The sequence below is a fragment of the Lates calcarifer genome, linkage group LG15 (assembly GCF_001640805.2).
Source record: "Lates calcarifer isolate ASB-BC8 linkage group LG15, TLL_Latcal_v3, whole genome shotgun sequence".
Classification (NCBI taxonomy): Eukaryota; Metazoa; Chordata; class Actinopteri; family Centropomidae; genus Lates; species Lates calcarifer.
In genome coordinates, this window is record NC_066847.1 from 16,055,056 (window position 1) to 16,074,307 (window position 19,252).

At 40.4% G+C, this 19,252-nt stretch overlaps 2 protein-coding genes across 7 annotated transcripts in view; one reads left to right on the forward strand and one right to left on the reverse strand.

The window, feature by feature from the left end:
• The first annotated feature begins 3,893 nt into the window (after positions 1-3,893).
• Positions 3,894-13,565, forward strand: nod1 (nucleotide-binding oligomerization domain containing 1). 5 transcript variants are annotated; one of them, XM_018665657.2, is made up of 13 exons: positions 3,925-4,089; positions 4,769-4,961; positions 5,115-5,289; positions 6,674-8,486; positions 8,596-8,679; positions 8,980-9,063; positions 9,184-9,267; positions 9,825-9,908; positions 10,000-10,083; positions 10,173-10,256; positions 10,394-10,477; positions 11,489-11,586; positions 12,077-13,565. In XM_018665657.2, exons 2-12 carry the CDS (start codon positions 4,791-4,793, stop codon positions 11,559-11,561), a joined length of 2,820 nt encoding a protein of 939 aa, XP_018521173.1. In that variant the 5' UTR covers positions 3,925-4,089; positions 4,769-4,790; the 3' UTR covers positions 11,562-11,586; positions 12,077-13,565. The 5 variants fall into 5 exon arrangements, with proteins under 5 accessions (XP_018521172.1, XP_018521173.1, XP_018521174.1 ...); XM_018665658.2 differs by having other exon boundaries at positions 11,489-11,581; XM_018665656.2 differs by having other exon boundaries at positions 3,894-4,013; positions 11,489-13,565.
• Positions 13,303-19,252, reverse strand: part of znrf2b (zinc and ring finger 2b) — a 30,946-nt gene continuing 24,996 nt past the window's right edge. For both annotated transcript variants that reach the window (XR_007814742.1, XM_018665662.2), the window contains exon 5: positions 13,303-19,216. The gene's annotated coding sequence lies outside the window, so the exon portion shown is untranslated. The remainder of the gene's footprint in view (positions 19,217-19,252) is intronic.

The following is a 19,252-nucleotide window of genomic DNA, read 5'->3' on the forward strand; positions in this document are numbered from 1 at the left end:
TTGAGGTCTATGATACATTGTACTTCAGCCCCACATCCAGCTGCTTTTGTTGGCCATTTTTCATTTTTCAGTTCATCATTTGACCTGTGTGGAAAATAGAGTTTTACCTGTCAAACTTTTCTGGTTGTTTCCTCTTTAATCTGCTCAAGAGGTGACTTATTTTCAGTGCACTTTTTCTAGTGGCAGGCTGCATGACCATACCAGAGAGTCTTGAGTGCTAGCTTCTCTGTGTTTAGAATATGCCTGCACAATCTGCTTCATTTCATCTTGTTCATTCACATTTGTTTTCCGCACATCAGGAATGTGCTGAGGAACTCAGCCATTCCATACTCTGGTTTGTATGAATTTGTACACACACATGCTTCAGGTGCATCGTCGACCCATACAAGTAAATGTGTGGGCTTCCTCTGGCTTGAAACTCCACGTGATAGAAGTACTCTTCCACTTCACCAATGGGCTGTGCAGGTGACATGATCAGATTGTCACGAGAGCATCAACTCTTTTCACAAACATCCACATGACAGTGGGTTGTCTCATAGTCACATTTTCCATTCCAGTCAAGTTTGTTTACTTTTTTTGAGCTTTTATTATTGTTATGACTTCAGGCCATCTCATTTCAGCAGCAGAAAATGTGAGAAAAAAGGCAGGCTTGTCTAGAGGTAAAGCATGGTTGACATCTGTTGAGTGGCACTCCAGCTGTGTGGCAAAAGGCTGTCTCTTGGACTTTAAGGTAGCCACGCCTCAAATCAGACATGTGTACACTGTATATTTGTGTCTATTAGACCTTATTTTAGCATTTCCTGGTTGCTCTCAACCACTTGACTGTAGAGGAATGGTTAAAGATGCATTTTATTTATTTTATTTTTTATTTATTTATGGAATGGTTAAAGATGCATTTTATTTCAGATTTTTCTGACTCATTCTGTTATGTTTTATGTTCATTGTAGGGCTGTCACTTTTTATTTGAAATCTGAACATTCATTCGAATGTGGGATGAAAAGTTCATATTCAAACTGTAAGGACTTTTTTGAAATGGAGGCTGCAGTCTCTATGTGCACATTAGACCATTTGAAGCAGTTTACTTTGTGATCCAGCAAAAGGCGCTCCGTCAGTTTGACCTATTGCATGCCCTATAGGCCCTTTTACTGTTGTGTTGTGTCCCTACACATGTTAGCAAGCAAGTTTCATTAGCTTGTTTTGTGGGACCAGACTGACTGACCCGTACATACTAACTCAGCAGATGGATATCTGGCAGGATTACAAGCCAGACATTTACACCTATCTAAATGAAAAACCGTTAGATATGATTTGAATATGAGAACATCTATTCTTTTTGTATATTTTTTAAATTCAGAACATTAAATATTTTATTTATGATATTTACTTCATTTTTGTGCACTCATAGCAGAGGAGCAGAGGGGACAGCATACAGTCTAAGGGAGACAGGCTGACAACTTGTAACATTAAGTGCAATAAAAGCTCCTAGAAGTGTTATAAATGTCTGTAAAATCAAATATAGAACTCCAAACATCAGAAAGTCAGACCAAAATATCAGCAGTTTTTAAATACACAGTATCTGGCAGCAGTGACTCTGCTGCTGATGAGAGGGAAGCAAGTCCTGGCAGCTAGCTGCTTTCCTGCCTGTCCAGGTGTGTGTGTGTGTATCTGTGTGCATTTATGTTTGTGTCACTTAAAGTGACTCAGACCCGTTGCTCCTTTGATTCTGGCACCCAACATGGAAAGTTAGCATTTTTGCTTGGTTATGTGGCCTACTACTCTGAGATGATTGCTGTTTGCCTCCAGCTAACATTGTGACACTGTGACATACTCGCCAGCCTTAGATGGGTCTAATGACCTGTCAGTAAGCTAAGCTAAGGATAATGCAGTGTTGTTTTCTTACAAATAGCAGACAATCACAAGACCATATATATATATATATATATATATGTGTATGTATATATAGTTAACACAAGCTCAAGAAATTTTCATGTTTTATTCTACAATATAAAATACCAGAAAATAGTAGCCAGATAAAAACCCATGTGATTTTTTTTAAACTTTTACATGTCTTAAAAAAGGCGGTTGCTAACAAGTGGCTAAATGAGACTACAGAGGTTGTCAGTGTCATAAAATGTAATATGAAAGCTTATCTACTCACTAGTCCACCTTTACAGCCTCGTTGTGTTCACACTCAGGCTCTTGCAAACTATTACTAACTATCTAAAGGCTTCTGTAGAAGAGTTAAGCACGATAAGTTGCAAGCCATGTGGTGGTGATGCATTATATTTATGTAGGCCAATCCAGAAGTTAGCATCACCCTGGTTCCCTTGACACAAAGCCAATGGACTTCTTTCACCAGCCCTCTTTAACATGTCTGAATAGTGGGTGCAAAACTGGCTGTATGATTGGTAACACCCTGATAAACCATGTTATGTATTCTGATGGTATGACTGTTTTCTGTCCTAGCAGTGCTAGTTTTCAGCAGCTGCTCAATATATGCTCTTACTGTGGGGAGCACAATGTGCAATATCACACTAAAAGAAAGTTATGTATAATGTATAAGAATAAGGCATTAATATTTCTCAGAACATCACAGGTGACAGAGAAAATAATAGGATAACGGTAACAATATCACGCAATACAATACAATACAATACACCCACAGACTACAGCCTCAGAATAACCAGAGTCAATCAGAGAATCACAACTTCTCTGACACAGACAAACAAAAACTAAACAGAACAAGTAAACAAAAGTAAGATTGTAATTGCTTCGAGGAACAGGCAGACACAAGTCGCTTCCTTGCTACAGGTTTATTCGCAGATTTCTCTCCAAATCCACCGTGAAAACTAAAACACACAGTGTTGACGGGACAATACATTAAACCTCTTAACTTAATATAAAGACAACATGCACAGCATATGAAACAATATTTCACAGACAGAACATAATACCTCGTTGGCTGCATGCCGCAAAAGGAATAATCTTTGAGTCTTCAGAAGTTTCTTTAAAACAGCTTCCATCATCTTAAAGTCCACTGTAACTAGCTGGTAACTTCACTGATGCACAGACGTTCATCTTACTTGCTTCTTGCATTTACGCGAGAACAGCTCAACGAGACTACGTAACATAAACTAAGAATTCAAAATAAAAGCACCATATTTTACACACAAATTACAAATGACAGATACAACTCATATTCATAATTATAACAGAAAAGTAGACAATTTACAAAGATCACAATGCAACAGTTACAAAGATATTGTGAGTTACTTGTTCTTGTCTTTAAAATGATATATTTGATTAACTGCACAGAAAGTAACCTGGGCATTTTTCTTTATTATGTCCTTTGAGTTCAAGTGTGAGCACCCACTGTTAACTCAGTTCCTACTCAGGTTTGTCCTCCAACCTCCACTCTTTATTTCACAGGTCTAACGTCATAGCATAGCAATGAAACCACTTTAATTTGTGTTTTCATAACTAGAATAAAGATTTAACAGATTTTAAAGTGTGTTTACAACAGTTTCTGTGTTCTCTTGTTAAGTCAAGGTCGGTAATAAATGGGTTTTTAAACGGGACCTGTTGACTGGGTGGAAAGACACACAGTAAAATCTCAATTGTTTTTTCTTTCATGAATAAAGTAAATGTGAAAACACGTTTCAAACCAAAGGCGTTAATGTTTAACACACTTTTACGACAAGTGGTGCAAAAACAACCCAAAAACCAGGACAAACATGTAGGCTACTTAGCTCTGCTGCATCTCTAGTTATGTAAATAGAGTATAATGTCGCTGTTCGTTAAAAGATTCAAAAACACCTGATATGTGTTTCAGCATTTCCGTGGGCGCTTGAATGCAGCACTGGCAGGTTGCGAAATTGCGGGGAGAAATGACGCGTTGATGCTGAATACTTTCACTTCCTACATCAGAAAGTAGCAGCTGATTGTTTTATCCTGAGTGGACGGCAGATGTAGAGTACAGAAGGCAACCACTGGGCAATTTCCATTTACACATAGTTAGTAGTTCCTTCAAATACTGGGTTTTTACTTTAAAGTGCAGTGGTTACGCTTTGCTGTCGACACAACGCTATGGTAGGATTAATTTGCTCTTCTGCAGCATTATGGTTTTACGTGAGTAACGTGTAGTTAGTTGTTTCTCTGGGCTAGATAACATAACAGCCCAACCCAGCTGATGCTGCTATCGTGACAAGAACAGTTATTTCAGTACTTTTAACTTTTAGCTTACGTGTCGTTGCTGGTGTTCCCTCAGTAGTTTGGAGAGACAGGAATTAATTAATTTCAAAAGTTTATACTCAATCGGGACACAGCAATCGATTATTCACCGAGGCGTGTCATTTATTAAATAAAATAGGAACCGTAAAAAGATTCAGGAAACAGTTGTGGTACAATAGGGAGAGAAATTGTAATAAATATCTTCAATTACTTTATGATAGTTATGTACACAATGTGTGTGTGTGTATCTACTACTTCTGCATAATTTTATCAAAAACTAGTACTGACAATGCTTTAGCCAGTACAGTATCAGACAGCACCCATTCTTGCAACAGATAAATTTCCTAGAGATGATTCAGACGTCTGAAAAGTAGAGATTTCTACAGTTATCAGCACAGGGACTGTATTTTTGAGGGTATTTTTGAATGATCTTTTTGGCTGGTCTTCCTGTAATTGACTCATTTGAATGTAAAATGGGATTTTAGGCTTAACCGACTCACAATACAGTCTACCTGTCTTGTCGTCTGTTGTCCCATAGAAGTGACCGTTCTGCAGTAAATATGGGTCAAAAAGAAGAAGTCAGATGCCTTAACATCCTCACCTACCACAGAGAGCTGCTGGTGTCCAGGTTGAGGAGCATTCAGTGCATCCTGGACAATCTGTTGGCTTGTGGTTTCTTCTGTGAAGAAGATGTTGAGATTGTACAGCGAACTGTCACCAAGACAGATCAGGTTTGAAATTTTCATTTCAAATCTAAGTACATTGTGGTATCTCTCTGTAAAATCTGGTGGTTAAAAATAAAAATAATTCACGGTTATGGCATGATGTGTTAGTTTGTGAAATTATATCCAACACAGCCTTTTATTGCTGTGCCTATTTTCTAGGTTCGCAAAATCCTGGAGCTAGTTCAGTGCAAAGGGGAAGAGGCCTGTGAATACTTTATTTTCATCATATATAAAGTATGTGATGCATACATCGACCTCCAGCCATGGCTGAAAGAGATCAACTACAACCCAAGTAGTGACATAATGGTGATGCAGGTGGTTAACACTGATCCCAGTAAGTATTACAACCGTGAATGCTGCTCCGTGCCAACAAGATGTTCTTCTTCATGCTTTGTGTTTGTGTCACAAAAGAGCCTATATGTTTAATGCCCAGATGTCAGACAGATGTGAGGAGCTGTTGTATTGCATTGTATTGAGGAGTGTTTCTGCTAATCTGAGACCAGATAAGGCCAGATAATAAGGCGAGAACTGGGTACAAATATAAAAATACTCCAGATATTTGACTATGATTATTGACTATTGTGTAGAGTCCGCAACCAGCAAAAATAAAAGAATCAGATAAGAATAATTTGTTTCAGTCCCTGAACATTATTAGGGTTAGGTCTCAAACCTCATCTACATGTGGCCTAATAATGTTTTTAGGTACCAAATGAAATGTATCCATAGCACACAGTAAAAACATTGATCAATACCGAAACCTGTTATCAAAGGTCTGAGCAGGTTTGTAGTCGTGTTACTTATTTTATCAGAAATATTTCACTGTTTTTAATGTGGGCTGTGCTAGTGGGAGTGGTTAAGGCATATTTTGTAAGCACGTCACTCCCTCTCCACTTAACTCCCACACTTTTTCACCATGCTCTGCTCCAGACTTTTGTGTAGTTCTTGCAAAGACTGGAGCTCCTTTGTTTGTATGGTGAAATGTTTTAGGTAATAATTCCCTCTTGTGCCCCTTATTGGTCTTAAAGTTTCTAGATTGAACACCAAACCTCTATTTGAAAACTATTTTAATAGATAGATATTGATCCTTTAGGGAGGTTCCCCTCAGGAATTTCAGGTTCCAGATTACAACCTGTAGACAGAGAAGAAAAAGGAGAAAGACACACATGTTACAGAGAGCTCGTAACAGGTGATAAATACAATATGTATATATAATAAAATAAATACAGAAGAAAAAAGTTAAAATTAAGAATTAGAAATTAAGAATTACAAGTAGAAAAATAACCAACCGAGTTGTAGGATGGCAGTGCAAAAGCAAAAACAAAACACAAAAATCAGTAGGACACAGGCACAGGCACGTATACACATTTCCTCAGCCAACCAAAAATTGTAATCCTGTCACAACTGCAAAATATGTTTCATAAAGGGATCAGTGTGAGTCAGTGCAAGTTCTCTGTCCGCAGAGAAAATGTGCACACATGAGCCTTCATTGGCTCAGTCTGAGGATAAAATCAACAAGGGGGAAGCCAAATCAATGTGGTACTTGAAAGCGGTATTAGAGATTTTGGATAAACTTTAAACTTTGTCGTCCTGAGAGGAATTTTGTTAGCATGCATTTTGTGCCTTTGTGTGTGAATCTATGTGTGTGTTTGTGTGTTTTACACACACACACAAACACACACAATTCCTTATTGCGCTAATTCACATTTATTTCCTCTAAGTCAGCAGGTATCGTGAGAAGTTGAGGCATGAAATGAGCCGTGACACCTGCTTCATCATGTCATATGGCCAGCAAGAGGAGACCCGTCTGGAGGACCTCTACACTGACACACTGATGGAACTGTTGAACGAATGCAATGAAAGTCTGGGCTTTGTGGAGAGTCTGGACCAGCTCCTAGGAGACCACGCAGTCTTCAATCCGCAAGGTGAAACCATCTATGTGATGGGGGATGCTGGTGTGGGAAAATCCATCCTCCTGCAGAAGCTCCAGAACCTCTGGTCCAAGAAGGAGCTGCAAACAGACGCCATCTTCCTCTTTAAGTTCCGCTGTAGGATGTTCAGCATCTTCAAGGAAACAGAGCAGATCTCCCTCAGAGACCTTTTGTTCAAATACAACTGCCACCCAGATCATGACCCAGATGATGAGGTGTTTGATTACATCCTGCACTTCCCTGAGAAGGTTCTTTTTACATTTGATGGCTATGATGAGATTCAGGAGCATCTAGACCTGATGAATGTCCCTGAGGTGGTGTCACCAGAAGACAAGGCACATCCCCTGCAGCTGCTGACCAGCTTGCTCTGTGGGAAACTACTCAAGAGCTCTCAGAAAGTGTTGACGGCCCGGACAGGGATTGAGATCCAGAGTAAGGTGATCAGAAAGAAGGTGGCTCTGCGGGGTTTCTCCCCAACTCACCTGATGACCTACATTGATTTACATTTTAAGGAGCAGGAACACCGAGAGCAGGTGTTGACTCAGCTGGATGCTAGCCCCCACCTCTGTGGCCTGTGCTCCACCCCGCTGTTCTGCTGGATTGTACTCAAGAGCTTTAGGCATCTGCACACCATGCATGATAGTTTTCATCTGCCTGACACCTGCATCACACTTACTGACATCTTCCTTCTGCTGACGGAGGTGTTCCTTAGCCGCTCAACCTCACCTGCTCCATCTCTGCTGAAGAAAAGAACCCGGTGTGCCTCAGAGACATTCAAAGCAGGGCTCAGGCCGCTGGCTGCATTTGCCAAGCTGGCACTTCAGGGTATGGAGAAAGGTGGCTTCATTTGTAACCAAGAGGAGATCGCTGCATGTGGTCTGAGAGAGGACGACCTGCCCCTTGGCTTTCTTAGGCCTGTCAGTGAGTATGATGCCAACGGAAGCCCTGCTAACTTTGAATTCCTCCACATCACCCTACAGTCTTTCTTGGCAGCGTTTGCTCTTGTTTTGGATGAGCAGGCTGCTGCTAATTCCATCCTCAAGTTCTTCACAGAGTGCAGCAGGAAAAGGGAACCAGTCTGTCTGCTTTTTGACTTCTGTAACTGTTACCCTTCAAAGTCCGGTGAAAAACAACCATTTGCAACTACTGAGCACCTTCAGTTCACTAATCTCTTCTTGTGTGGACTGCTGTCCAAGGCTCACACTGGCCTGATGGAGCACCTGGTATCTCCTGTGTTACTAAAGAAAAAACGTGCCTTGCTAAAATCTTACCTGTCCACCAGTGTTAAGTCCCACCTCCGTGGGTTACCCCACTACAGTGGTGATGAAGGCAAGAAAGTCCATGTTTTGCCCAACTTCCTGTGGATGCTGAGGTGCATCTTCGAGACAGGGAGCAACGACATCGCTCGGATGACAGCGAAAGGCATCACAGCTAACCTCATCAAGCTGGGCTACTGTAATGTGTTCTCAGGCGACTGCACTGCCCTTAACTTTGTACTGCAACACCGACAGAACCTCCTGGGGCTTGACATGGATAACAACAACATCAGTGACTATGGGGTGAAGCAGCTGAGGCCTTCATTCTGTAAGATGACAGTAGTGAGGTAAGAAGTATAAACGTGTTTTTAACTAGCTTCTGATCTCCCCTGAGAGATATCTAGACTGATTCTGTGACGTATGTAACTGAGCACTAATTGAACTGCTTGTCCACAGATTGTGTGTCAATCACCTGTCAGACAGCAGCATTGAGGTTCTTGCAGAGGAGCTGTGTAAGCACAGAGTTGTTGAGGTCTTGGGGTAAGTAAACATAACAGTTGTTCCATGTACTTAGAAACTAATTAGACAGTCACAGTTATACATTACATAACATGACTGTTATATGCTGGCTGTGAAGTGCAAATCACAACAAAAAATGGGAAAACACAGCAGCAAATTGGAAAAAGGAAAACACCTTTGCTTCTTGAGTTGCTTCTAGAATTACAGAGAAATTGACTAGGTAGCATGCTGCCCCAACAAGAAGTATTAATACTCAAAAAACTACAACACTGATTTATGTTTTTCTGAATCTTTAACCTTCATTTGTAATTTTGTCCTCAGGCTTTACAACAATCACATCACAGATGTTGGAGCCAAACTAGTTGCACAGATAATTGAGGAATGCCCAAAGTTGCGAGTTGTCAAGTATGTTTCTAACTAATATAATACTGCTACTAACTAATACTACTACTAATTTAAAAAAAATTAAAATTTATATGTCATGGTCTTATATCTGTTTTTATATTGTCATTACCTTGTTTTTAGGATTGGTAAAAACAAGATCACTAGCGTTGGTGGGAGGTATCTGGCCAGTGCAATTCAGAAGAGCACCTCTATATTTGATGTGGGGTAAGACTTCACAGCTGTAAACTGTCTTTGTAGTTTCCGATCGGATAATGCCGGATTCTCAATCATCTGAAAATATTAAAGTGGTGGCTTTAAAGAAACAAGCAGTGATAGCCAAGATAGACAGACTTGTTTCCTGGTTTAGATTATTTTTATCCATCTGTTCTCATGAAAGTGGAGAGATTAGAGGAAAAGTAAGTGACATGTACATTAAACCATCTATCCAGTGACACAAAATATTTACAACACAGCATTTTAAAAATGGGTTGATTTAACTCATAATGAACCATCAGAAAGGTTTGGCATGCTGAACAAAAACTACCCTGACAGGCTGCCAGCCAGAGCCAAAAAACACTGGTGAATTAAGCATAGTAAATTGGAGAGGAGTTGTTTGACTTGTTAAATCTTTATGGAAAAGTGTGCATTCTAAAAAAACTGAAATTAGAGCATCAAAACATGCCAAACTAATTTCCTCTCACAGGAGACTGATGGTTTAAGACAGGCCCTCTGTGTTTGTACACTCAGTGATGCAGCTCAGTTGAAGGTTTTGATGTTTTCAGAATGTGGGGGAACAGCATTGGTGATGAAGGAGCAGAAGCATTTGCAGAGGCTTTGAGGCACCACCCAAGTCTTACCAACCTCAGGTGAGAAGTTGACTACCTACAAATTTAATCAAAACCTACCAATTTGGACTCATTGTTTAAGCTGAGTAATTTCTGTGTTTCTGTGTACTAGTCTCTCAGCTAACTGCATCACATCCAAAGGCGGGAAGTTCCTGACAGAAGCTTTGACAGAAAACAGCATCCTCAGGATATTCTGGTAGGCAGATCATTTACTTTGAGCTTAATGCTTTTTGCTGTTTGACAGAAGCACTCTGTATATATAAGGACATGTCTGTGTTGTTGTAGGTTGGTGCAGAATGAGTTGACTGATGATGCAGCTGCACACGTGGCTGACTTGATTAAAGCGAACACAGGTTTAACCCACCTCTGGTACAGAAAACACACACACACACTGTATTTACTGGCATGATGTCACCATAGATAATATGTGTATCTGTGATACTGTTGAATACTCTGGTCAGACACAGATTTCCAGAAACTCACCTGCTTTGCCTATTTGTCTGCAGGTTAATAAGCAACCAGTTCACCGTGCATGGGATCAAACAGCTCGCTGAGGCACTCACTGACAACACAGCACTCAAAGAGATATGGTGAGGAACACTTATGATGAATAGTGACTTGAAGTCGTGTAGCCTTCTATCTGTGCTAACGCAAAAAACACAAAACTACAAAATGCCCCACAAAATAGCATATTTACTATAATCAGTATTTCTATATCAGCTATGCATCAGATGATGGTGAAAAACAATGTTATAATGTGAAAGGAGAGATACAGGTAATTATCAGCTCAATCTGCAGCTCCCCTCAGCTTTTTGTAACTTTATAGTGGGTTCATTTAATTTCAGTTCCTTGTTTGATTGTCTGGCTCACAATGTCACTCAAAGCCACTGTCCACATCCTGCTGGGCAGTGAACAGAAGGCAGATGCAGTCAGAGACTAGCTGGTGAACATAGTGCAGCATTTGGCACCTAAAGGGCCAGATATTTCTCTCAGGAGCTGATGGAGACAGAGCTAAAAGAGAATCAGTGTTTGACTTAATTCATCAGGTAGACACAAACATGATTGAAAATGAATGATAATGTTTCGTCACTGCCAGATGTGTGAATAAGCAGCTGTTTGTTCACCATATCACGTTAAAGTTGATGATGTGTCATTGTTCATAACCTATTGGCCAAAGAAAAACTGAAAAAAAAAAAACAAATGTATTGATGAGGCCTGAGTATTGAACTAGCCCTTGGATATTGGTTGGTCTAGTGAAGTCACTTTAGAGGTCATTGGTTTGCTTTTTTATTCCAGTCGGTGTACGACAACATTTATCTGGGTTTGTGCACTTAAGCCTTGATGCTCAACCCCAGACTGAACTAATGTGAATGTATCCTGAAAGACAATTTGGGTTTGAATTAATAATTAGTCAGACTGAGTGATTAAGAGTCTTACGTTTTATTGTCTCTATATAGTCAACATTACGTAGTCACTAAACTAGTTATAGAAGTAATTGGGGTGACATACCTGTTACAGCATCAGGGCCGTTTCCATGTATTTTCCCTTTGTGTTGGTGAATGTGAACAGTAGTCTGATGGTTTCTGATCATGTTCCTACAGTGTGAAAGGAAACCAGCTCTCTGAGGAGGAAGAGAAACAGTTTGTGGCAGAGAAAAGGCTGCGGTTCCACTGACTGGACATTCACTTACACATGTAAAGTCTGTATGAGCCTAAAGATGTATTGTGTGTTCACTGTATGCATGTTCAGTGTTAGAATTAGCAAACTGATCAGGTATGGTGTTATACTTTATGCTTCCATCTGGCTGCAACTGTTCGGACTGCTGCAGGCACTGTTACACTATTTGCTTTAATGGAAATACTATATATTCATCACTTGTTGATGAACCATTTTTTGCACTAAAGAAACTTTGTTATTACTATTTCAAATAGGGGATATTTACCTGCACTTTTAAACAAAATGTTTGATAGTTTTACATGACTGTTGGAAAAAGGAAGCAGAAGCACCGCTGAACATGAAGAAAGAACAAACTTCCCTCTTCATGAACATTTGTATAGATTTTAAGTTAATATTCTGTTCTATGTGAATATACACTGATCAGCCAGAACATTAAACCACAGTGAATAACACTCATCATCTCATTACAATACTATATGTTAAATATGTTCTTTTGTTACTTTGACATGTAGCACCCACCTAAACATTGTTGCAGACCATGCACCCCACCCCCATCCCCCACCTGGCCATGGCAACGGCACTGATGGTAGAGGCCTCCCCCAGCAGGACAGTGCTCCCACCACACCACAAAAACTGCTCCAAAATGTCTGGAGGAACACGACAAACAGCCCAAGGTGTTGACCTGGTCTCCACACTCCCCCAGATCCCAGTCTGATCCAGCATCTGTGGGATGATCCAGAACAAGTCAGATTCATGGAGGCCCCACCCCACAACCCACAGGATCCAAACGATCCACTACCAATATCCTGGTGCCAGACACCACAGCACACCCTCAGAGGTCCCCTGTCCATGCCCCAGTGGGTCAGAGCTGTTTTGGCGGCACCTACACAGTATTAGGCAGGTGGTTTTAATGCTGTGGCTGATCAGTGTGTACTGTAAACAGTAACTTTATTTTATTGTTACACAAGGTGGTGTTTATTTTCCACATAGTGGAAAGTGAGTGAGTGAAAGATGACAACATTTGTTATTAGTATAATGTTTATGGTTTGTGTGATATATTTTTGTACAGATACCCTGGTGGTAAAAGACTGATGGCCTCTAGTGAACAAAACATGGAGCAAATCAATCAGGAAGACTACACTATTCATTAGTTCCTCTATGCTCCTGATCAGCTTCTCTCTGCAGCAGATGTTTTAACTGGTCATAGCAGGAAAAGCACAGGTGTAATTACGGAAATGTACTATTGCTCTGTTCCACTGAAGTGTTCCCATTAGCCATGAGTGAGCAGTGAGCCAGCATTAGCAACAGTTTTAAAAAAAAATTTCTTCTGTGAAATTCCACCTTGATAAAATATATGAACGTCACTAATCTCTTCTGGTAACATCACCCAAAGCTGCCGCTCCTGCCATACAGAATCAAATCTCTCACCATCCACTTTGTTAAAGGAGCGGTCAAGCATTTTAGTATTTCCACTTACATAAAGTTAACTGTATTTAAAAAGGAGGAGTCAGAATCAGAGCAGCAGAGGCTGAGATATCTGATTTAAGTATGGGTCTAAATTCCACATTTCTTATAATGCAGTTCCATAATGTTTTTCTTTACACTCGTCTTCTATAGTAATGAAAAATTGATTTTTGAATTGGACCATAATAATACCATATTAAACTTCCCAACAGGCTTATCAGTGAGGTCCATGTTGTATTTGGAAAAATGAAATAGAATACGACACTCAGGCTGATTCAGTCTCTGGATTTTTACTTAAAAATTCTGATTAGCCTCAAACACAAAATAACATGGCATAAAAATGCAGTAACTAAAGGAGAGTGATTGGTATCCAAAGGATTCACCCTTAATTGCTTTTTGTACATAGCTTTAAGAAATATTTGAACATATTTTGTTGTGATTATCTGTTTTCAGCACACATTCTCTGTTACATTTCATTAGGTAATTCTTGTTGGGGGCTCAGAACTGGCAAGAAATAAAATGATAAAAATGCTAAAAGGTGCTTGATTTTTCCTTTAGTAGCTCATATAAGGCTTATTGTAGGACTGTATTTTCAGTGCATTACACTCGATACACAGTATTCCCAATACAGCTCATAGGCTGGACGTACAACCTCCCAGTCCCTAACTGGAGCCAATACACCACTGTGTTTGTTGTCACTGAGCTATTGCTCAAACACCAGTAAAACTGAATACTGGGGATTTCTCACTGCAGGTGTAAAAAAGGGAAAGCCCCGATCACACGTGACAGTAGTTGCAAAATTAAATATCACACATTGAATTGCATCAACCACAGTGTAGAACAAGGACAAGAAACAGCAGAACAGAGAAGTGAATCTGTTTGCGTTCACAGGATATTCAGCATAAAGTCATCATGATATCCTTTACACTATATTGTCACTGCTTTCTTTTATGGAAAAGATATAACTAGCTGTTTAAGCAATAAACCTTAAGTATCTCTGTCTTGTTAGCTTATCTCCTCAGTGGATGGAGTTACTCAGTTGTCATGGAGGTGGAACATTTACAGGTTTTGGTCTCGTCCTCAATCATAGCTGATCAAAGTCATTGACCAGGAGTCAGTTAATGGCCTAAAATTTCATACACAGGTCATGTGATAACAGCTGCGCATTTCCATCTACTGAGGGAGGTCATGAAATCACGTGAGAGCTGCTGACAGCTTCAGAAATAACAAATCAGCAGACAAAGATGTGTAGTCCTCTTTCAGAGGCTTGTAAACCTCTTCTGGTTGTTAGCTTTATATCAATTTCCCAAAACACTGTTACAACATACAATATAAGTGTTTCTCAAATTCCTCCTCCAGTAATTTAACACTGGCATTTTCCTCTGTACCTCTTCATTTTCATCATCAGCTAAGGGGTTTAGTCGTTTCACTGGGTGAGTCATTGTGCTGTTGGAGGCAGCTGTTAAAAACAATATAAAACCACAACGACAGATAATGTCATCATATCTATTAAGGCCAGATGTGTTGCACTTTTCCTCTACAATTCACAGCAGAAATGAAGAGACTTCACTAGTTCTGCTCACAGAAACCAGTTGTATAATCACTGAAATGATGATAAATAATAATTGGTTGTCAATTCAGTCAGAGATTAAGGTAGAGTGTGAGCCCTGTGAAATGTCAATCAGCCAAATGTTCAGACTGTTGCTACAAACAGAGAGGACATGATGAGGAGAATCCACACAGCTCCCACCTCCATACAGGACACAGAGAAACTCCATGCCTCTGTAGCACCACAGTGTGGTGAGACACGATATTACAGGGCTCAGCTAATCTCTGTGTGGTTGTTAGGTTTACTCATTCAGTATGATGAAGCAGTAGTCATGAATGTGCCGAGGTGGATCCCAAAACTCCAAAGTTTACTCCATTGTTTTCTCCAGTGACCCATCAGCAGATCCTCACTGTCATCCCAACCAGAGAATGACATGTTGAAAATATAGCAGAAGATTTGAAGACATATGGAAGTCAGTTAAAGGGATACTCCAGTAATTTAGTATTGCACTTCCATGAAGCTGAGGGGGCTCACAAGAGACAAGAAACAAAACAGAAAACAGAATGGTCAAAAGCAACAATCCAGTCGTCAGTAAAGTTCAAGCTTCAAAAAACCTTGGATCCTACACTTCCCATAATGCAACTTGATATATTATGCTGTGTCCACATCATTTAGAATCAAAATAGGAAACATTTTCATATTTACAATATGCAAACATTCAGCTCTGTCTGAGAAAATGATCCACTGCAGTGATAATGTCATCATCACTATCACCACTGAGCTCCTTCTTCATCTTGGGGAACAGACAGTAGTGTGAACAGGGCGGATGTCGGGCGAGTTCAAATCTACATTCGGCCGACGACTGCACGAAGGCTGATGTCTTCCGTTTTCTCAGGCAGGGCTGACTCTGTTTAAGTGATCTGTTTAACTCATCTCATTCTACCTTAGACCAAAAACTTATCAATCACCACTTGTGTGTTGCAGGTTAATGCAGTGTACAAGTCAGAAACTGGTGATCACAATAACCGATAATCCAGAGTGACATATGAAGGTTCACAGACACATGAACTTCACATAAAGTGATTTTTGCACAAAATGAGGACTGTGGATTTTCTCTCCATCACTTTGGTTGACATAGCTTTAGATAAGGGATCTTTTAATGGCCAGAATGTACAGGAGGAATGATTACACTGACTGAAAACCTTTTCAATGTACATGTGGAGTCCAAGGACATGTGACTACTGCTTTACTGATTTAAACTTGTACTCCTTAAACCCTCCCTGCCTGGTAAACACACATATCTTTTAAGTTCTATGTCTCCAGTTTGTACCACAGGCTTCCTGATAAAAGTTTGGTATTCTTCAAGGTCCAGCTGAGAAGTGAATCAAACTTTAGAAAGATCCTCCATAGCTACAGAAGATAATTTACATGTTTTCACAGGCTAGAAAATCAGTGGCTGCACCTTTAATTCCAATATCTCACTTTTTGTTTAGACTGCAGAATCCTACAGGTCATGCCAGCTGGATGCAGCACAAACAAAATATGACAGTGACTTATACTGATCACATTTTGTAGTGAATGTAAATAAAATTTACTTCATCAGTAGCAGATGTGTATTTTGGATGGAGTTGCAAATAAACAACTTCATAATGTAATTTACAAGTAACTTTCAGCATGCAGAGATGCAGAGTTTGATGTTGCATGTATGAGCCCAGTCCAGGTTACTGTCTGATAGGAGAGGTGTGTTTGTGAAGGACTGGAGAAAAGGAAGAGAAGTGGATTTGATTCATTTCTTTTCTCTGGTTCAAAGGGCATTGACCTGGAAAATCAGTTGCTCTGTTGACTGGCTGGAAAAACCTGTGCACCATGCATCTGGGTGGTTGGGTACGGCTGATTGTATTAGTACATGCAGCGGTTGATACCTTGAACATTTGCATGATGAACTGGAGCTTTACAAACATGGTAGTGCTGGGTTTTCTCTCCAAAATAAAGCTTTATGTTTCCTTACCTTCCTTGCACTACCATGATTCTACCTCTACGTTTAAAGGGACAATGAGAGGAATGTGGTGGTGAGAAACAACCACATTCATGTGGGACACTTCATGTCTCATTAACCAACATCTCTGAATAAAAATGACATCGTTACACGCCCTCATTACAGACCTCCACATGAAGCAGGGGTTACGCAAGATTGCTTTGAAAGTTGCTGTTGAGGAAATAATGAAGCAGTTTGTTTTTTTCCAGTATAAAAATGATGTTCAGGATGGTGGGACAAGCACTGGATTCTGAGTCATGGAAAAAAGGAGGGTGTGGAAGGATTTTGGAGCTTTGGTATCCACATTTAGTGAATCCACTGATGAGTTCATCCTCTCCGGCTGATGATGAACATGTCAGTGATATCGGCTATGATAGTTTTTCACTGGATTAAAAATCTGAACACTGTTATTCCTCAGTGGTAGAGGTCTTCAGGCAAACCCAACCCCCAGAAACAGAGTGGATCAGTGTGTCAGTCTTGTGTATTGGCAAACATTACTTGGTCTGAGTAAATGCAAGCACTTTGACTGGAGTTTTGATTGAAGCTGCCAGGACCCCAGACCAGCTGTAGTTTGATCGACCAATAAACAGCCAAACAACAATACTTCTCCCATGACCTGTTCACATCATTCACTGCTCTGAGTAAAGGGATCAAATGACACCTGTTTCTACTCTAACATTAAAGATCAATGTACTCATGTTCGTTTGCCTGGTGCATTTAAACCACCAAAATCTGCAATTCCAACTGGAGGTAAACTGGTGCCCTTTGTGACCTGAGGGTTAAACCATGAACCATGTGTTCTGACTGACTGGGGACATGTCCTTTCACATCTCTCCTCTCGCTCACTGTCATCTCTCTACTATCGACCATCAGGAAAGGCACAGCTCAAAAATAGTTCAAAAATAATGCCTTTAAGGTCACGTTTGTTGAATGATTTTTTTTTTGTCCAGGTACACAGAAGTAGAACAAATCAAGCACTGTCACAGAAATAGAGTAGATAGTAGAGATAATAATAATAGAGAGAATAGTAAAAAAAGGATAATGTTTTCTACGCTGAAAATGCTCCAGCAGCAGTCTTTAATTTTTACATTTTAAATTTCTATTTTTTATGTTCATCTTGTAATGTTTTTATTCATTTTTTATTTTTATTTTACTCCTTTTAAATGTTCCAAAAGCCACACAGTTTCCTTGTAATCTGCTCTATGTGCTACACTTCTATGGCACTGATTGATTTATTCTAATACTGAGCACCTGACACCGCCTGCCTGTTCAAAAGAGGCTGGACTGCGCTTATCACTGACTCACACTAAAATGCAAAAATCATTTCTTACTCTGAGTAGGAACCAGTGTATCTTCATTTGCAATAAACATGATCCAACACTATATTCATTCTTTTATCCATTATCTACACCGCTTATCTGTCACGGGGGGCTGGAGCCTATCCCAGCTGTCATTGGGTGAGAGGCAGGGTACACCTGGTACAGATCTCCAGTCCATCACAGAGCCAAACACTATAATCTGGTCAAATTAGAAATTATATCTACCTTTAACAGACTGGATGAAAACAGAAGCTAAAGGTCCAAGATAACGTTTGTCTCACCTTCTCCTTGAAGTAAAAACTTTGTTATGAGAGTCTGTCCATGTTATAATGAATTTTTCACCTTGTTGTTGTATATGTATATTTTTGTTACAACATCTCACAAACATTTCTCCTATTAACATGAGTTGTTCTGAAGAGAAACTCCCATATGTCGTTATACTAAACTGACCATACAGTTTCTATCATGGTGGCAGCAATGTGCCTCTGTAGATTCAGATTGCTAAGTCTGGCATCCTTTTCAGGGCTGAGGATAGGTTTTTCTACCTGAAGACCTCCACTCCATGGTATATCATTGAAGAGCACTGATGATTGTGTGTGTGTGTGTGTTGGCACCATTTTTACAGCAGCTTCAGTTCTGAAAATGTCTCAGCTGCTGATGCAGACGTATTCCTGCTGCTGTCCTGTCTCTGGCTTGTTTCTCCTGGACTGGTAGAATGGCAGTTGTGATGAGATGGTCCTGCAGGTCCGTCCAGTCGGTCCAGCTGGCTCTGCCCACAGTCTGGACTCCTGTGTGCCGCCCTGCTGTGGCTGGGCATCACTACAACAAGGCACTGGTAGACACTGATGCTGAAGGAGGAGGGGAGGGACAGAGTAGGAGGGATAATCCACCATTGCCCTGACACCCCTCTCCACCCTGCCCCCCCGCCTGCAGGACCATGTCCACCTCCTCCAGTGTCCTGGCGTACAATCAGCTGACATCTGCTGTCCAATGGCCACTCAGGAAGAAGAGTCCCGCCTGTCATAATGCCCTGTGTGGCTCTGAGTGTCAGGGCTGCAGAGGATGAGAGGTGGAGATCGGTCCAGTCTCAGACCGGGTGTGGATGTGCAACTCAAACATAAACAGAAAGTCTGTATCCCTGAAGATTTCTTAAATGAGATTTGGCACACCATGGTACTACATTATTATTTGGGGTGGGGGTGGGTGGTTAACTGATCACAGTGGTCACAATGTCCAGCAGTCTCCCAGGATCCACACTTAATTTAGTAGATCAATCTCATGGTACCTGCCATCAAACAACCAACAGAGAATATTTTTTAAA